This window comes from Anoplophora glabripennis, unplaced genomic scaffold, assembly GCF_000390285.2.
Source record: "Anoplophora glabripennis isolate ALB-LARVAE unplaced genomic scaffold, Agla_2.0 scaffold418, whole genome shotgun sequence".
NCBI classification, from domain to species: Eukaryota; Metazoa; Arthropoda; class Insecta; order Coleoptera; family Cerambycidae; genus Anoplophora; species Anoplophora glabripennis.
The window spans coordinates 205,472-225,345 of record NW_019416647.1 but is presented as its reverse complement, the minus strand read 5'-3'; the positions used below and the strand labels follow the sequence as shown (position 1 = coordinate 225,345).

At 34.6% G+C, this 19,874-nt stretch overlaps 1 protein-coding gene across 2 annotated transcripts in view; it reads right to left on the bottom strand.

Moving 5' to 3' along the window:
• Positions 1-1,836: 1,836 nt before the first annotated feature.
• Positions 1,837-19,874, bottom strand: part of LOC108910087 (laminin subunit beta-1) — a 91,411-nt gene continuing 73,373 nt past the window's right edge. For both annotated transcript variants that reach the window (XM_023455161.1, XM_023455160.1), the window contains exons 9-18: positions 18,146-19,249; positions 11,778-12,742; positions 7,676-7,772; positions 7,424-7,615; positions 6,938-7,371; positions 6,531-6,881; positions 5,141-5,323; positions 4,921-5,084; positions 4,718-4,859; positions 1,837-2,603 (exon numbers count right to left, since the gene is read on the bottom strand). In XM_023455161.1, the coding sequence (XP_023310929.1) occupies positions 2,136-2,603; positions 4,718-4,859; positions 4,921-5,084; positions 5,141-5,323; positions 6,531-6,881; positions 6,938-7,371; positions 7,424-7,615; positions 7,676-7,772; positions 11,778-12,742; positions 18,146-19,249 (4,100 nt within the window). In that variant the 3' untranslated portion in view covers positions 1,837-2,135. The remainder of the gene's footprint in view (positions 2,604-4,717; positions 4,860-4,920; positions 5,085-5,140; positions 5,324-6,530; positions 6,882-6,937; positions 7,372-7,423; positions 7,616-7,675; positions 7,773-11,777; positions 12,743-18,145; positions 19,250-19,874) is intronic.

Below are 19,874 nucleotides of genomic sequence, written 5' to 3'. Positions count from 1 at the left end.
TAATCAGTTTTGGAAAAAATGTTATAGAAAGAGGTGGGATTTATTTTCGGTCTAGAATTATCCCCTGAATTTTTTGCTCATCATTTCCGGACACCCTGTATACAACTGCAAATAATTAAAAAGTAACTATTACGTAAGTATATGAAATAGTAATGGCATTATATTATAAACACATTATACTTAATTTAACAGATCAGTTCTAATTGATCTGTAGAACCCAGTTAGTTAAAGACAATGACCATTAATTGGTTCAGTGTACTAATATAATTGCTCTCTATATTTATAGAGTTGTATTTTTTTCTGACTAATTCTTGTGTAAGATGAAATATAGTTTTAGCTGTTTAAAGCTTCTTAGTCACAACGTTATTGTATACAGTCTGGATGAAATAAAGAGTTTTAGAAATAAATATAACCTAATATCTTTATATTTTTCCAAACATTCTAAGTCGGCATTACAAGATAAACAATTTTTTTTGCAAATTGATTAAAAATCATAAAAAGAATTAATAAATAGATATTTAACAATTGCATACATACCTACCTGTCTTATTTAAAATATGATGATCCTTTTTCTACCTGTGTAAAATATTAATTATATGCACACTATATAGCAAAATTTAAAATTTTTCGCATTAGTGTGTAGGTAAAGTATTTTAAATACTAATGCGAAAACAAATGACATTTATTGTATTAGATGTTGCATAGCAATTATGACACATTAGATGTTACTGTTAATTAGTAATAATTTAATAAAATTAAATTGTTATAGTGATTATTCCTAGCTTTAACAACACTATTGAATTGCGTTAATAGGTACTAGTGCGCAAAATTAAACATACAGTTTTCAGAAAAATATTTTACACAACTCGTATTTTTTATCACTTATAAACATTACTAGACATCTTATTTCATGATTTTAGGAATTAGTGTGTAAAATGATGTTAAATATATTGGCACCACTGGGTAAAATAGTTATAATAAATGTAGGTAGGCATACATTTTCGGTAGCAGAAAAATTATTGATTACAACTGGTGTGCAAAGTACTCTTTTCTCTCATAATCAATAATTTTAGGCACCAGCGCTAAAATAAAATACATTATGCACTAGAACGCAACATCAATCAATAAATAGTTTACGCTAGTAGAAAAATATATGTTTAAAGTTTTGTTTTGCTTATAATCAATTTTACTGATTTATTTTAGAAACCAGTGCGATAATGTAACACATTACGCAGTCGCAGTAGTACGTAAAATCAATTGTGCATAATTTTATTTACAATATATATTTTTTGGAAAGTAGAAGATATATTACATATACAGGGTGCCGGGAAAGGTCATGTCAAAAATGAAGGAGTGTATAGGGGAGCTCAAAATAGTTGTAGTACTTCATAAAAAATCTTTTCCTATCGGGCTTCGTTGCCATGAGTTACTTTAATTGCCTAAATTTCATTGTTGTCATGGTAACGACTTGGAAGTTATAATTGGAATTTGTTTTTCAAACTTCTTTCTTTAAAGGCGAATAACTCCACAATGAAGCCCGATAGGAATTTTTATTTATGAAGTAGGTACTACAACTATTTATTATACTTTTTTCACTAGTATAATCAATAATTACTTTATTACCTTCATTTTTTGTGTAAAATAAATAAAAAAAGCAAAAATATTGTATACAACGTACATTTTTCACTAATGCTTTTTGCATAAATAACTATTCAGACAGTTTTGCATTAATTATACTACTTACCCGCTGCCGCTCAATAATATGAAAATCTCGTGTTTTTCTCTGTTTATAGAAAATATCTATTAATAGTTTTATAAAATAAAAAGACATTTTTTAAAATAAATTATTTATTTACACAATTACGTTTGTGATATTAATGATGATGCACAATCATATTTAATTTATAAAGCATTTTATATACACATTTAAAAAATAACGCATGTTCCATTCGCAAAAATGTCCCTTTGAGAGGTAAAGTAATTGCCTTAGGTAAACAGATCTTTTCAAAATCATTGAAATCACAGCAACAAAAATGATAATCAGTAAAAAATATATATGTATAAGTACACTTATCTTCTGAAGTATAATCTTTTATCAAAAACTAACATTTTTTCAAATAAAATACTTACACGAATTAGGTATTGCAAGTTTTGTAATGGTACACACTCTTCTCCAAACTGGCAGTGTATTCGTTCATCCGTTTAATCAATGCTTGTAACTGTTTCTCAAGCGAATCTAGTTCGTCACCTTGGTTGCTGTCTTCCAACTTTTGGATGCTGTCCTGCGTTGTAGTTACTTTCGCAACCAAATTCAGAGCTTTAGTAAATAAATCATTGGCGCGTTCTTTGGTAGTTTTAACATAATTCAATTTCTTTTCCAATTCTTTTCTGGCAGTTTTATATTTCTTTTCCAACACCCCAGAGTCATCTCGTGCCTTCTGAGAGTTGGTGACGATATTAACAGACTCCTCTATCACCCGGTTAGCAAAGATACCGTTATCGGTGATGTTTCTTTGAAGATCTGTCAATTTGTCTTTAAGGAGGTGTATGTGCTTATCGATACTTCCTGTTGTACTCTGAGCGGCTTCGGTATCGTTGCCAATCTATAAATATATCACTGGTTCAATTGGACGTACAAAATATTAATATCCCAAATAACCCAAGTTATCCCCCAGAATTTCCGTTAATGTCTTATTCATGATGCAGCATCCCAGGTAAAAACAGACATGAAAGCAATTTTTCAAGTTACCCAACTGATTTTGTACCAAGATTATTTAAAGCAATAACAAATATTAAATTACAGTTTCTGTGATAAAGTATTTCTTTATAAATAAATAAATATGCTTGCCTATAGTCTGTTTGGAAATGAAATAGAGTAATAAAACCTCGAGATAAGAACCGGCCATGGGCGTGGTAATATTTCGTTTCAGGTAATTATCGGGTAACACTAATGCTAATTCCGTGACGAAGGGAGGAATATTTATTATCTAGACGAAACTTGGGTCAACGAGGGATATACTGTAACAAAAGTATGGCAAGATAAAAATGTAAAAAGTTTTCGACAAGCATTTTTGGATGGACTTTCAACAGGGTTCAAGGCACCTTCAGGTAAAGGGCGAAGATTAATAGTGACACATATAGGTAGTGCCAGTGGTTTTGTAGATGGCGGTTTACTTTTATTTGAATCTAAAAATACAGGTGACTATCGCGAAGACATGAACGCAGATATTATCGAAGAGTATTTTACACATGTTGGATCTTATTCCTCCGGGGTCTGTAATTGTCATGGATAATGCCAGTTACCATTCACGGCAGACCGAGCGGACGCCTACGACTGCTTGGAGGAAAGCCGATATAATTCAATGGTTATCCGGAAAAAACATTTCTTTTGAAACAAATATGGTGAAAAAGGAACTTTTGACACTTGTCAATCTTAATAAAGATCAGAAAAAATATGTTATCGATGAAATGGCAACAAATCGCCAAATAACGGTACTACGGTTACCACCTTATCACTGTGAACTTAACCCAATCGAATTAGTCTGGGCGCAGGTAAAAGGAGATGTAGCGCGAAATATTACGACGTTTAAATTAAGTGACGTGGAAATTTTGTTAAAAAATTCCTTGGGACGAGTAACTGCAGATAACTGGCAAAGATGTATACATCATGTACAAAAAGAAGAGGAGAAAATGTGGGAACTCGATAATTTAATTGACGTTACTGTGGAACCTATCGTTATCAATCTAGGAGACGAAGATAATTCATCAGAATATTCAGAGAAATTTTTACAGTTGTTACTGTTAAAAAAACTGTTATATAACCACAGCCTTCTACATCTACAAACCGCCAAATGAGAGGAAGTGGCAACATGGTCGTAGACTGGTCCCCAGGCTTATAGCTGTTATAGGCGTATTTGACAGTCGCCTGCTATACGCTAGTACGCTAATAAGTTATCGGTCGTGTTATTTTAACTACTTTAAGTTAAAGTAGTATAATTTACGGTTGGAGTTCTTGTTTGTTCTCCTAATTTCTTAATTCTAACCTACAATTACATAGCCGTGTCGTGAAAGTGACAAAAAAAAGAAAGTGGCTTAGAGCGATTCGTAGAGACAACTAAACACCTACCAAATATTCTGGAGTATGTGAGTTGCATTTTCATTCTAGTGAGATAATAAAAACTGAAAAACTATTTAAACCGGATTTTACCGTACGACATGAAAATTGTCAGATTTTCGCAGCTACAGAATTTATCAAACAAATTTAAAATTACTTATTTACAAATTAAATCAGTTACATTGCTAAAACAGGCTTTGATTTTGTTGAAAGAAGCTGTTTCAATTTCTCACATTAACGAAACTTTTAAATATTCCAATCAACTTGATATTGTTGTAGATCAGATAGTTCAAATGACCACCTTAAAAAGAAAATGTTCTGCTTCCACAGTCATAACAGCATTTATGATACATATTCAATCGCTATGTTACATAAATTTTTACTTCTGCCTACTAAGAGATATTTACAATATTTATCATCTGCAACGGATGTCTCTCCAAATAAAGAATACAATAACCAACATTATTTAACGAACATATCTTATAAGTTTAGCGAAAATTCATAGGTCCACAAATTTTGACCAGATTGTCTCTACCATTACGGTGCATACCGTTCGTCATGAAACTCTATATGTATAGTTAAGAAAGCAAATAATGTTCCTACCTGGTTTAATATATTTTCCACAGTCCTATAATCTTCCCAAGCTTGTTGAATTGCCGTTTCTGCTTCCATTTGTGCGTCTTGTGTTTTATTTAAAGAATCATTCACATCTTCTGCTTCTTTTAACAATTTTGTTGCATTGGACCTGAAAACAAGTAAATAAGGTTAGAATTATTTTTATAAAATATTACTTTTATCGTTTTTACTTAGCGTATTTAGCGTGTTCCTTCAATTGATTTACTTTTGCTAAATCATCTTTTGTGGCTTTAATTATATAATCGGTGTTTGTAAGACGTTCCACGGCATTCTTGATATTATCAGCCAGTTCTTTAACTTCTTCTGGAGTTTTGTGTACGTTCTTTTTAAGAACCTACAACGGAATTTTTATTATACAAATGTTAATGTTGTCAAAAATACTTTAAATACCTGCTCAGCTAATTTTCTGATATCTTCCGGTTTAGTGTTATTTTGCCCCAAGAAATCACGCATTTCATTTCTCATATCCGTCAATTCCTTCAATGAGTTATTGGCCTTGGTTAGCTCGTCCAATATTTTGTCAAAAGTCTCTTGAGCAAGTTTTCGAGTATCGTTAGTATTAATTTGCGACACCTGAAAACCAAATTTTCGTTTAAAGTACAATATTTTACAATAGTAGAAGTTATTTTACATAAATCATCAAAATCTTAATAAATAATAATTGTTTTGTAGTTAGTTTAGTTTAGAGGCTTGGCTAGCAAGTTTGAATATGTTATATAAGACAGTGATGCTAAAATGTAACAATGGAAACTTTTACCGCTGACAATTTTACTGCAGTTCAGTTTTTTTGGGATTATAGTGCGTTTTCCCCAGAATAAAGAAATTTTTCAATTTCTTAATATGCCCTAAACATACAATTCAATCCATTTGAACTAACCGCAGTGGAAAAGCCGGTGAGGAACTGGTAAATACTACTTATTTTATACAGGATATCACAAAAGTATGGAAACCCCTAAATAACTCGTCAGGAGTGCATTTTCTTGAAAAATGATAAATACAAAAGTTTTAGGATTTTTCCCTGGCTATTCAATGGCGCCCTTGTATTCGACCTTGACCTTCAAGGTCATTTCAAGGTCAACATTGTTTTTTCATATGGGAACCCCTATTTTTTTATTGCGGATTTGGAAAGAGCAGGAAATTTTACGTCCAAGTATGACCTTGACCATATTCTTGACAACGACCTTCAAGGTCACTCCAAGGTCAAAATTGTTTTTTCAACAGAAACCGCTCTTTTATTACGGATTTGGAAAATGCATGAAACTTTACGTTCAAATTATTACCTCGGCCATGGCCTTAACTACGACCTTGACCATGGTCTCTAAGGTCATTCCAAGGTCAAGGTTGTTTTTTCAATACGAACCGCTAGTTTTTATTCTGCATTTGCAACGAGCTTAAATTTTATCTTCAAATGCGACCTCGACTACGACCTTGACGAATCCGCAATAAAAGTAGCGGTTCCTGTTGGCAAAAAACTTTGACCTTGGAGTGACCTTGACGGTCGTGGTCAAGGATATGGTCAAGGTCATACTTGGACGTAAAATTTCCTGCTCTTTCCAAATCCGCAATAAAAAATAGGGGTTCCCATTTGAAAAATCAATTTTGACCTTGAAGGTAAAGGTCAAGGTCGAATACAAGGGGGCCATTGAATAGCCGGGGACAAATCCTAAAACTTTTGTATTTATCATTTTTCAAGGAAATGCACTCCTGACGAGTTATTCAGGGGTTTCCATACTTTTGTGCCACTCTGTATATTATTGTAAATAATATTAAAATAACTTACATTCCTTATGAAATCATTAGCCAATGTCTCTTTGTTCCTCAAAGCGATTTCTGTGTTGTTGGCATTAATAATGGCCGTCTCGGCTTGTTGCTTGGCGCCATTCTCGCAGGAAATCGAGTTACCACAGCTTTGACACCCTGCCCCACCACATATGGAATCACAGGGAACCCCAGTACCATCGCATACTAAGTGATTTAACTCCGGAATTTGATTGTTTAATTCATTTATCTTTTCCGAAATATTCTGTAGCTCCTTTTCATTGTCCTCGGATTGTTTTTTGTATGCTTTTTCAGTGTTGTTTATGAAGGTTTCTGTTGCTTTACACTGCGTATCGGCATATTTGACGTCTTCCTAAAATTCGATTAATATAAATATATGGTTATGCGTTTTGATTGGCTGAACTAAACCTGAGAATGATCAGCTTTTTGAGCAGCATGGTCAGCTTTTTCTTTTGCATTGTGAATAAGAGTCAAAGCTCCTTGCACGTTAGCTTCTTGTAGTTTGGTGCCGTTGTTTCTCAAGTCGTTAATTTTCCTCTTCAAGTCATTTAAGGTGTCATTTAATGAATTCAGTTTAACCTCCTTCAGTAATATTACTTGCTTATTATCGTCTAACTGGTCGTCCAGTTTGATTAGTTTTTCATTTTCTGTTTTATTTATTCGGTCTCGTAATATTTGCAGATCTGCTTCTATAGAATCAGTATCAACTTCATCAGTATTATTTAACAACTGTTCGATTTCATCTAGTTGACCTTGCATTTCGTCAAATTCTTTGGAATAAGCACCTGTCGTACCCTCACTCTTAATATCCTTGGCTCTTTCTATAATATCTAAGGTGTGATCTAAAACATAATTAAATATAGGGAACATGTTTTTTTATTAGGGGATGTTTACTTTTAGTTTCTTGTAATATCCTGTCCCAGTTAGTGAAACATTCGCCACAAGTTATGCAGTCTGGTACATTTCCGATGTAACCTCTATCGCAACGGTCACATTTATAACCACCAACACCTTCTAAACAAACACAAGCTCCTGTCTGTCTGTTGCACTGAGCAGTTCTTGCTCCTAGGTGGTCACATTCGCATTCTGCAAAATAAAAATTGTTTATCGTTTTAAGTTGAAGCAAATAATGATTTAATAGCTTACGTAAACATTGCACTTTGGGATCGCCGTAGAACCTTGGCATACACTCATTGCATTGTCTGCCTCCAAATCCTTGTTCGCACTGGCACTGTCCGTCATACTATAACAAGAAAAACAAAAAACGCATTTTTTATGCAGCAGCAGTGTAAGTCTTCTTGCTTGTATCTATATCAGCGATAGTGCACAGGATAAAAAAACGATACAAATAAGTTTACGTCTGAGATAGCTCTGGCCACAAATGCGGCTTGGGGCCTGGTGTGTGTTCAAAGACACAAAGACAAAGATAAAACTATGTTTACATAAAATGATATGAATAATATTAATATTGATTCATTAACAACAAATCCCCTCATATTTGACAACATGTTCGAGATTACCTTATGGAGTTCAAGAAACATTGGATTGAATGAGGATTACCGGTAGCATGGTAGCTTTGGTGTCCTGATTTAAACCCTTGCGAATTTTGTTATGGGGACATTTAAACAATCAAGTGTATCATATTAAAGTGGAAACTATTGATGATTTATATTTATTACAGCTACTAATTTGACTGCTAGATCAATGAGAAGGAACATTTGTCTTGGTTCATCAAACCATGCCCAAACGCGTTTACAAGTCGGTGTTCAAACTGTTGAACATCCATAACATCAGGTTCTAATCTTTTCTTTATTCAAATATTAATTAATATTTTCTAGTTACACTTAACAATAGTATGAATGAATAACGATATAAGCAATAATCGGATTCGCTAAAACAAAATAGCTGTGATAAAACTTATAACTAGAACTGTCACAATCGGTCCGCTAGCCATTGGCGCCGTCAGTCAGCTACGCGAGCTGCCTAGCTGTCGGTTTTAGTTTCCCTGTAATGGAACGATTTCTTATACGTTTTTAGTTGTCTTTTGATGCATAATTGTGTGTAATTATGTTGAGCGTAGTTAGTGGTAAAAAACAGTAAACAATTCATGCTATACTGAAGTACCGGTAAGTAGCTATAAAAACTATTCAGGTGGTAAACAAAACAAGAGATATATTTAATGGAATAGAAAAGAATTTTATGAAATTAAAGGAAAATAATGAGCTCTAAAAATACCTATTTAAGCTGCTCCATTCGTTTAAATGTTTGATTTTTATTTATAAAATTAATAAAAAAGCAAGGAGTAATAAATTATGTATTCAGGTCAGCATCACAGCTTTATCAGTAGGAAATTTGTCCAAGGCACTCAGCACGTGTTATATCAAGTGCATGTGGGTCATAGGGAAAGTTAAATAACGAACAATACTTTTCTACTTTCTTTTACTTACGAAATATAAACAACATATACTTGTATATGTCTAAAAACGTTTAAAATAAATATTAATAAACATAAAGTAATAACTATTAAGCAGTGCACAACACATGAGTAGAAGAGCTATGCCGATTCTGCTAAACAATTCAAAATGGCGACTGGAACAGGATCGGCGTAACTTTCAGCCGGCCACGTAACGGCGGCTGACGTCTGCGCGGTAGAGATTGATAACCGTTCGTGCCGACTAGAAGTATCATTTATGTACAGATCTATCATTAGTCGTAGGGTTGGTGATTTAAATAAAAATCAAATACAGAAAGTTTTATCATTTATTTGTTCTTGTTCTTGTTTATTACAATTCTTATACAATATAACATGCTACAATACATTTTTTTTATCAATCTAGGAATTATGTTTGTCATCGTAACCTAACCATTTGACAAAAACTTTATTTCCCTTTTTTCGTAACACCTTTTCTATTAAGTGAGCGTCAGAATGTTTTACTTTTTGTAATTCCAGTTCATAGAAGCCTCCTGTTATTTCTTTACCATTCTCATCCTGCAATAAATATGTTGTGGGATTCGTTAATCTTATTTTCCTAATCCCTACTAATATTATAAATGTGAATGTGAAAAAAAGTTTGTTTGTTACGCTTTCACGCGAAAACTACTTAAAAGATCATCATGAAACTTTGTACACATATTCTTGGAGGTATTAGAAGTAGCATAGGATACTTTTTATTAAAAATAAATATTTTTTACGAAAGATTTTCTATATTTATTGTTTCAGGTTAGGTGTCATTTTTGTGGTTAATTCGTGATTTTAACCCTTACCCTTGATCTCTGATACTTATTTAATGGCTTCAATGCGAGCGAAGCCGCGGGTAAAAGCTAGTGATAAATATTTCGCTAGAACAATTTGGTGTGTAGCCTTTCTTAAAAGCTTCTCTATATTTGCTAATTCTCGCCTACTTTAAAGTTTGTTATTTTACCAGCCATTTTTAAATGAGTATATGCTGACTTTAATTGGTTTCATCCTTGTTGTAGAATGGACAGTGTTGTTATATCTATCAACAATTTTATCTAAAACATGTATCCACTTATATTCTTCTCCTAAACTAAAAAAACGCCAAAGCATATTCTTTATAGTTCTAATGGAACGTTCCACAATCGAAGCCTTCTTCGTACTATAAACACTGTAGTGATTAATATTATATTTTTCATCAGTTTCTTGAAATTCTCGTTATAGGATTCCTTTCCAATGTCAGTTTGCAGATTTTTCCGAATTTTTTTAAAATGTTGTAATATCATATTCAGTGCAATTGTAACATCTTCCGCTGATTTGCTTACTAGGGTTTTACCCATACGAATTTAGAAAAATAATTAATAACGATTAGAACATACTTATATCCATTGTTTTCCTTTGAATCAAATTCGGAAGACGTAGAACCATAATAAAAGGTCTGAATGAATTAATATAAGCTGGTTTAATTGATTTGATACCATATTCAAATAAAGGGAAATAAAGTTTTTGTCAAATGGTTAGGTTATGATGACAAATAATGTATTGTAGCATTTTACATTGTATAAGAATTGTAGTAAGCAAGAACAAGAACAAATAAATGATAAAACTTTTTGTATTTGACTTTTATTTAAATTATCAACCATACGACTAATGATAGATCCGCACATAAATGATACTTCTAGTCGACACGAATAGTTATCAACCTCTACCGCGCAGACGTCAGCCGCTGTGACGTAGCTGGCTGAAATCTATGCCGATTCTGCTCCAGTCACCAATTGTGGAGCAGAATCGGCATAGCTATTCTACTCACACGTATACAAAAACTGGCGAAAACGAGAAGACTCAATTTATGTTTGATTTAATCTTTATACTAATTGCATGTAACCTACTACTTGATAAAGTAAATAATAAAACATTTAAATGTATATTGGAATAAATACAACCCCGAATGGAAATTACCATGTCGGACCAGCTTCGAAGTAGATTATTTAATTATGGAAATATTACTTTACATCAGTAGATGTCGAACGGTCGTTCTCTTCAGATTAAGATATTTTATTACCGCCACGAATAAGTTTCGCTGAAACAAGGGTACAAACATACCTGATGATGCGATCTATAACGGATCCCATCCAGATTGTGGAACCTATGGCAACGATGCGCAAAACAATTTACGTGTTTCACAATGATACAATTACAAAAATCTTATAATTATTGTTCACTTTATTTTATGTTGATGACGCCTTTGGTGCGCCAATTATGACAGCTTTATTTATAACTTATTTAATGCTTTGTAAAATTATTTTCGTTTTTGTGAGTAAACTTTTTGTACATGCCAATTGACTGTGCGTATATTGTACTACAGCAGGTATTACAGTCGACCAAATTCCAGTGGCATGTAGTGTCCATATTTTTAAATAATTTAATAATAAGAATGGGCTCTTTTTTATTTTATTTTAACACTATAGTATTTGCATGGATCCACTGTACATTCCATATTTTCTTTGGATAAAATGGGAATCACTCTGTATTTTATTGGAGGAAATATGAAAAACGTTTGTTGGTGGGATTAGAATTGAATGAAAAAGAAACATTTTCATAAAATCACAAACAAAATGGCAAATAACGTTTCCACTAAAAACAGAATCCCAAAAGTGATGAACAGAAAGTGTTAAAAGTATATTTAGAAAAACATTCTTGCTAACAACAAAGGCAGGATAATTATATTTCCAGATTTTGTTCTCTGAAAGAATATTTCGTCCATAGTGGAAATATTATTGTAATATCTCTTACCTCGTTACATTGAGGACTAAGGGACCCTAGTGGATCGCAGTCACAAGCTTCACAACCTTCTCCACTAGCGATTTTCCAATGGTTAGGTATACACTCATCACATCTCAGTCCTGAGACATTCGGTAGACAGTGACATTGCCCACTCGATGGATCACAAGGTCCAGCGGAACTGTTTGTGCCCAGAATGTGACACACACACTCTTCACACATTCTGTCTTCGGAAAACCTGAAGAATCCTTGTCTGCACATCTCACAGTGATCTCCTGTCGTTTCAAAGAGACATTTCAAACATTTTCCTGAGTGCGGATCGCAATTTCCAGGCGCAAGTAGATCGATTTTATCGTTACAGTCGCAAGCTTGGCAAATTCCTCCAGGTATTTCTGGATTTCCAAAGTAGTTATCCGAGCAAACATCGCATCTAGCTCCTGCGTATCCCTCTTGACATTCACAAATAACGTCTTTAGTAGTTGGGTCTAGAGTACACTTTTCCGCATAGGAATGATTGGAGCCTATGGGTCCAGGACAAGGGCAAGGTCGGCAAGGAATGTCGACGTTAATTCTAGGATCTCCATAGAAGCTATCGATACAGTAATCACAGTGGTCTCCCTGCGTGTTGTCTCTGCAATTAATGCAAACGCCTGTCTTCGCTTCGCAAGTATCGGCATGTCCGTTGCAATCGCACCGTTCACAGTTGGGGAATCTCCAGAATCCTATACGGCACTGATCACATTCTCTACCGTATGTGTTAGCTCGACATTTACATTGCCCTGTCGTGACGTTACAGAAGTTGTCCAAAGATCCAATGGAGTTACAGTCGCAAGATTTGCACCCTTCCGGACCGAAATCGTAAGTGCCCGGTGCGCAGCGATCGCATCGTCTTCCGACAACATTTGGTTTGCAATTGCAAAATCCGCCACTGGCGATGCATAGTTTACTGAGGGAACCGGTAGGATCGCAGTGGCAAGCTAAAATGAAATACTGTTTATAACTATTACGCGTTTGAAGCTAAGATAAAATTAGTAAAACAATATACATATCGAATCTTACGGAAATACGTAATATGACAAATTAAGTACAATACAGGGTTGGGTAAATTTGTCGGAACACCTGTGTGCAGGATGAACCATAAGTTTGGTTAAAAAAAATACCTTTAACAAAAGTTTCGTAGTATTTTTATTATTTTCAATGAGGTACTTTGATTTCAACATCTACTTTATTTTTAGAAATACGGCGATGTCGGCAGTTTTTTAAATGGATCGCCCTGTTTATTTTAACATTTTTAGAAAGACAGACTTTCACCGATTACAATGATATAGGGTTTGGTGGGTCTGCGATTTATCCATGCATCCATCCATATATAGAAGGTCAGCCTAGGTCGGAAACACGTACCGAGTTGTTTATTTGTCTCCGTCCGATTGTATTTTTATCTTCTATTACTTACAGTCAATATTTAAATACTACATACATTTCACCCTCTCTTTATAATTTATCTAGTGAGTGTTGGTTTTTATGTCATTATTTCTGTAATGAAATTGAAATGGTTATGAAATGAAATTTAAATTATTTGAACTCTTGGGGTTTTGTAACTTAACTTGTAACAATATTAAATTTTATTTAAAGTGAAACAGAGCTAATATCTTTGCAGCCATAATAGTCACATTTGGTCAGATGAAAACCCGCACACTACTCGTCGGTTTAGCTTTCAGAGGAGATTCGGTGTCAATGTATGGGCAGGAGTATATGGCGATCGTTTAATTGGGCCGCATTTTCTACCTGAACATCTGAATGGGCCGCGTTACTTTCAATTTTTAGTAGAAGGCTTACAGCAAATTAAAAAATTATCACTATGATGTTAATAAAAAATGATTTTTGGCAAGTCATGCTCAGACCTCCTCGAGGTTCTTGCTGGGCAACAATAACAATTTAATATGTTGATTGCGTAATTATACAAAAATAATTAGTATTTTAAATTATTATTGGCTGACGTGAGCAAACCGTTTATTTATTGTCTTTATATGTGCGAAAATATATAAATATGGCAACATTGCATCTAGGTCACTTTGTTCATATCGTAGCCGGCTGACGTCAGCCGGTCAGTAACAGCCTGAAATGATTTGAAAATATTTTTTTTCCGCTTAAATATGCATTTATTTTTTTTAATCACGCCATCGTATTATACTCATTTTTCTCTATCTGCTCTTAAAATTAATGACATTATGACTGAATCACCCTGTATAATTTTTGTTACAGCTCTGAAAAAGTAATCGGGTTTTTTATCGTTTTTGCAAATTTCTTTTGAAATCAAATCATCTATTCCTGTCAGATGCAATCAATAGTGACAGATTATCATTACTTATTAAGATTGATGTTCAAACCTTAAGTTATGGGTGAACTAAGTGAACGTGAAAGAATTTCGTTGTTGATGATGGTTGGTTTTGGAGACAGGAACAGATTTCTGCACGATTCAAGCAATATTTTTAATACAACTTTCCCTGAAAGAAATTCCCATATTTCAAAATCAACAGTTTCAAGGGCTGTGAAAAAGTTTCATGAAACCGTTGTGTTAAAAACATAGCCACACAAAAAAGAAGCTGTCTGTACTTTTCATGCGACATTCCGTATTATTTTCGCCTCTTGTTCAGGAATCTGGTGTCAGAATTGAGCTATCACATTACAGGAATTTCCTAACCTCAAAAACAGGTCAAAAATAGCAAAAATTCACGAAAAAGTGCTAGGAAAAACACAAAACGTGAATCCGCGGTGAGACCTGACGGTTCTTTTTCTAACCTCAAAAAATCGGGTCAATTAAGGTCAGATATCACGAATTTTCAAAAAATTACACATTTGCGCCATACGGGGGTTTTCGGGGTCGCTGATCACGGATCCGAGGTCAACTTTGCAAAACTCAATATGGCCGACCAAATTTTCAAAAAAATAACAGATTCGCGTCAAATTTGGTATACGGGGGACTCGGGGTCGCTGATTGCATATTCCAGGTCAGAATTGCGAAATTTACTTTGTAATATTTTTGTTCACTTTATAACCTGAGAACCCAATCATGTTTTAACCTACTTTTTTTCGGCTATATCTTGATCTTTTTTCTGTAATAGATCTATTCACGGGTTTTCTGCCAAATCTCAGGTAATAAAATACATAGGTAATTGATTCAATTTTTAAAAACGAATTTTGTAAATCTGGTCTTGGATTCGTGATAAGTGACACCGAAAACCTCTGTATACCAAATTTGGCGTGAATCTGTTATTTTTTTAATTGGTCCGCCATCTTGAATTTTGAAAAATTGAGTTTGGATCCGTGATCGGCGACCTCGAAAACCTCTCTATACTACAAATTTGGCGCGAATCTGTTATTGTTTGAAAATTCGTGATATCTGACCTTAGTTGACGCGATTTTTTGAAGTTAGAAATAGAACCGTCAATTCTGACCACGGATTCATGTTTGGCGGGGTCTTAACCATATAAATGAACATTTGAATATAGAAGAAGAAGAAGAATATTGTATATTTCCTAGCACTTTTTCGTGAATTTTTGCTATTTTTGACCTGTTGCTTGAGGTTAGGAAATCCCTGTGATCTGATAGCTCAATTCTGACACTGGATTCGTGATCAGGAGGCAAAAATACTACGGATAACATAATATGTCGCATGAAAAGTACAGAAAACTTTTTTTGTGTATGGTTCGGGAATCTTACAAAATCGGGCGTACGTAAATCAGCTACAAATGAAAATAAATCAGTAGATGTTAAATGGCTAAATATGGGAACAAGTTTTTCAAATATTTAAATGCCGAGTTGCTGCGTCAGCGACAGAACCTAGTACATACTGCCAACCTCTTGGTTCTTCAACTGAGGTCGAAAAGACTATACATCAATAGTACGTCTTCTATCCTTGTACATAAGTGCGTACATTTTTTCCACGTTTTGATCAGTTCTGAACGTGGAAAATCGACCTGGGCGTTGAATGTCTTGAGTTTTTTTCAAGACATGTTCTTTATAAGCTATAGATACCATATCAACCGCATCTGACGCACTTTTGCCAAGCAGAAAACAAAATTCCAATGCTGCACGCTTCTCGAATATCAACCATTTTAAGAAACCGAAGAGGTCGAAATAGTGTGGCACGAAAACTGTCTCCGGGGCTCACTGCAATCATCTCAATCAACGCCACTTGGCTTGGCAGACTTACTGACTGACTCAGGACTCTTAGGAGGAGTTACGTAATACCCATCTAGCGGGAGAAGACCGAACTACAAGAGCGGCGCACGCAGCGAATTTCGTCCGTTTATATGTGGGTCTCCCCTTGTATGTAGAGAAAATATTAGAAATCTTTAAGAGGTTGTTAATTAATACTTAATTATTAGTTTCGGGCAAAAAATAAATGTTTTAAGCGGGATTTGGCGACTTCGCCAATTTATGACGTCATTTAGTGCGATTAAGAATCAAGATAACAAGGACAGGACAGTTGCCTCGTATGAGCATAGTAGGTCGATAAAAATCAAAATTCACTTTGCTTCAATAATCACCGTATGCGCGTTTCTTTAGATTAGGTGTCATCTCGTCGGCATGGAAATTGCAGAAGTAGGTTGTGTTCTCTGTTACACTAAATGATGTCATAATGCATTCTTGATCACGTAATAAAATATAAAATTTTACATGAACATACAGTTCTAAAGGAAATAAAATCTGCATGCTAGTTGCCTATTCGATGCATATGTTTAGTACTGTTACTGTTCAGTAAAATAATGGAAGTTTATTTTAATTCACTTTTAATATAATAATTTCTGTTTCCGACATTTTAGCAGAACTCTATTGAATGAAACTTGTTGAACACCACTAATTTCACTGTAGCGGTGGATTTATTTTCACGGTGGTGCTTTTTTTTAAGTACCTTTAAGTGTATTTAAGTAGTATTAGTGAGCTATGGCGTATTTTAGTGAAATATAAGTGAAATGATAAATATGTTAAGTTATGTCCAATAAAAGTGCACATGCGGCAAAAATTTTATACGCAGATTGGTATGAAAATCAAAGAAACATTCCAAGTGGACATAAATATGTTGATAATCACTATACCTTTGGCCCATACCATTTTTAATGTAAAAATAAAAAGATAAGTAGGGTAGAATGTTATACAAGGTGTAAGTTTAAGTGGGAGTCAGTTTTTTAGGGGTAATAGTACGTGTTGCCATGAACACGAGTCTGAACTTATTTTTTTTAATCGAATAAATAGTCGAGTTATAATTAGTTTTTTAAAATGCATTTTAATTCTTGTGTACGCCACAACTGAGCGGCGGAAACCGGGGAACACGAAATTTGTGTGTGAAGTTGTGTTGGTGCACTCTAAACGTTAGCAGTTGTTTTTAAATCAATCTACATTGTATAATTTTTACATGACTTATTAAATATTAACTAATATTGGTACAGGGATACATTATCTTTTTTAATCATCAGAACTAATTATAAATAATTTTGTCAAAACAGAATTATTACAAAGTATTATTATTATTAGATTATTACGACTTGTTATTTGAAAGTCACCATATTTTTTTCTATGTTAATGTGGATGAAGCGTCGAAAAACAGCTGTTCTGTTGCGGCGCGCCTTGCCTTTGAAGGCGCGGAAGAGCCGACTGTCCTCGCACGTGATTAAAGCAGGAATGGCCGAAAACTGCACTGTTTCATTTGGTTACATGTTTGTTTCTGTTACATTACTTGTTAAATACCTACTGTTTCATAGTTTTATCTTATTTAAAAAAATTAAACTTTAGTTTTTGTAGGACGGTAGAGCTCGTGGCGAACACCTACTCAAGAAAATTAACGTGTCAAACTTCACGGCGTGTGGTGCGGAAATTTGCTTTTTAATAACTTCCTTTAAAAATTTGAGAGCATTGCACAGCCCAGTTCTCAATTGTGCATGCTCTGTGCTACTCCAAACTTGTTAACAATGCAAACTATGCTTCATGCAACATGCAATGCAAACTATGCTTCAAACTATGTTACTTTCTTATCCCACCGCTTGTGCGCGACGGGGTAAGAAAATTGCGAAAAAAGGATAAAAAAAATTTTACGACGGAATTTGAAAAAATAAATTGTTGATATATGTTTCTAAAGGTCAAAGGAAGCCTCTGTAAAAATATGACCGCCACTTAAAGTTATACCCTGTATGAATAAACCTATACATAGTAATAGTCTATTGGTGAAGATAGGAACATTTTTTATGAATATATTCCAAAGTTTTGTTAAACTTATTTTTTCCAATTTTTTACCAAAGAAATTATGTTTTACTCAGTAAACTATACCGCTGTTTAAAATATATGTACAAAATTAAGATTCACCCTGTATAAAATATACTTACGGAATGCGCCATTAAATACGTAAGCTCCAATGCTGCCATGATATTTCTTGCAAATTTCTGGAATTTGAGCGCCTTTGGTGAAATACGAAGGGCTTCCACACTGATGTAAGATAAATTCCCTTCTTCTGTTTTCAGCGGGGGTGGAATTGTAAAACCAAGGTATACTTTCAATCCTAGGTATTAAAACAATAGAATCAATTAAAACTGAAGCCGTAGGCGTTTCTTTATCGAAATTCGATTTTTTAAATTCGATAATAACTTTGTACGTCTTGCCTGCTTCAAGACAAGTAGGGGGATAAACGATAATACTTCTGCTATTTGAAGGCAAACCAACTTGTTTTACGTCATTATTCGGATCCATGTAAGCGCATGGTCCATTAGGATCGATTTGATCGTATTCAGGTCTTTGAATGGTAACAGTAACATCCTCCCAACCTTCAGGCATAACAGGTTCATATCGTATAACAATATCATAATCCATCGACGTCTTAATGTCATCCACTATAAATTCAAGGTAACCTCCCTCAAATGCCTTCACGAATCCGGTGCCTGTCCATGTATCTATCCTTCCGGGGAAGTGTTCTCTTATCACTACCTGCCCAGATGTTCTTGCTGCCTCTGCTTCATAAACCAAGAAGTCTAAACTGGCAGTGAAATACTGTTGTTCGGGTGTGTCGCAACTTCTACCTGACATGTGCTCTCTACACTTGCACTGACCAGTTATAACGTCGCAGAAATTGTCGTGTGAACCACCAGGATCGCAGTCGCAGGGTTGACAACCATCTTTTTTGTCGGAAAGTCCCCAATATTCAGGTAAACACTGATTGCAATCCCGTCCGATGACGTACCGTTTGCACGTGCATTCTCCCGTGTATACATTGCATCCTTGATTGTCGATTGTCCCGGAAGTGTGACAAGTACACTCTTGACAACCGTCGGGATTTGCGTCTGTGAAGTTCCAGTAACCATTTTTGCAAATGTCGCAGCGACGCCCTTCGACGTTAGTCTTGCAGTGGCAGCTGCCAGCTACGAGGCCGTTAACCGAATCTGTTACGGAGTCGCAGATACCTCCGTCTAAAGACCCGTGGGGGTCACAGTCACAAGCTGAAAGGTAAACGACAAAATTAGCTTAAAGTTATTGTGTTGCAAAATTCGTGATTGTTGACTATACCGTAAAACTCTCAAAAAATGCATCAAATTTTGCCTACACTGCTGAACACGAAGTTATTTTTAGTGACGGGCTAATTGCAGGGCCGAATTAAGGGGAGGGCTACGGAGGCTGTAGCCCTGGGCTTCACGAGATCGGGGAGCCTCGGCAATATCTGGCAAAATGAATTTTAAATATTTTTTTAGAATCAAACCAAAAAGTGTTTATATCGACAAGTTGCTGATTGCGTGACTTGTTTTAGAATCAAACAAAAACCTGTTTAGGTTTTGAAATTATTATTTTATTATTTTTTAAAGAGGGTCTGCGTAGAGCTTCTGGACCCGGGCCACACCATAGATTAATCCTAATTCAAATTAAAAATAATCTGATAATATGATTATTGAAAGATTCCGATTTTTATTTTCCTTAATTCGAATTACAGTTAACAGCAGATACTGGATACTTGGTTGAATATAATACGAACTATTTGGATACCTTAGACACGTTACGAATACAAATTATTGCATTTGTCAATACTTGACTTGGTTACCTACTTAAGAAAGTTTATAGATATAATTATAA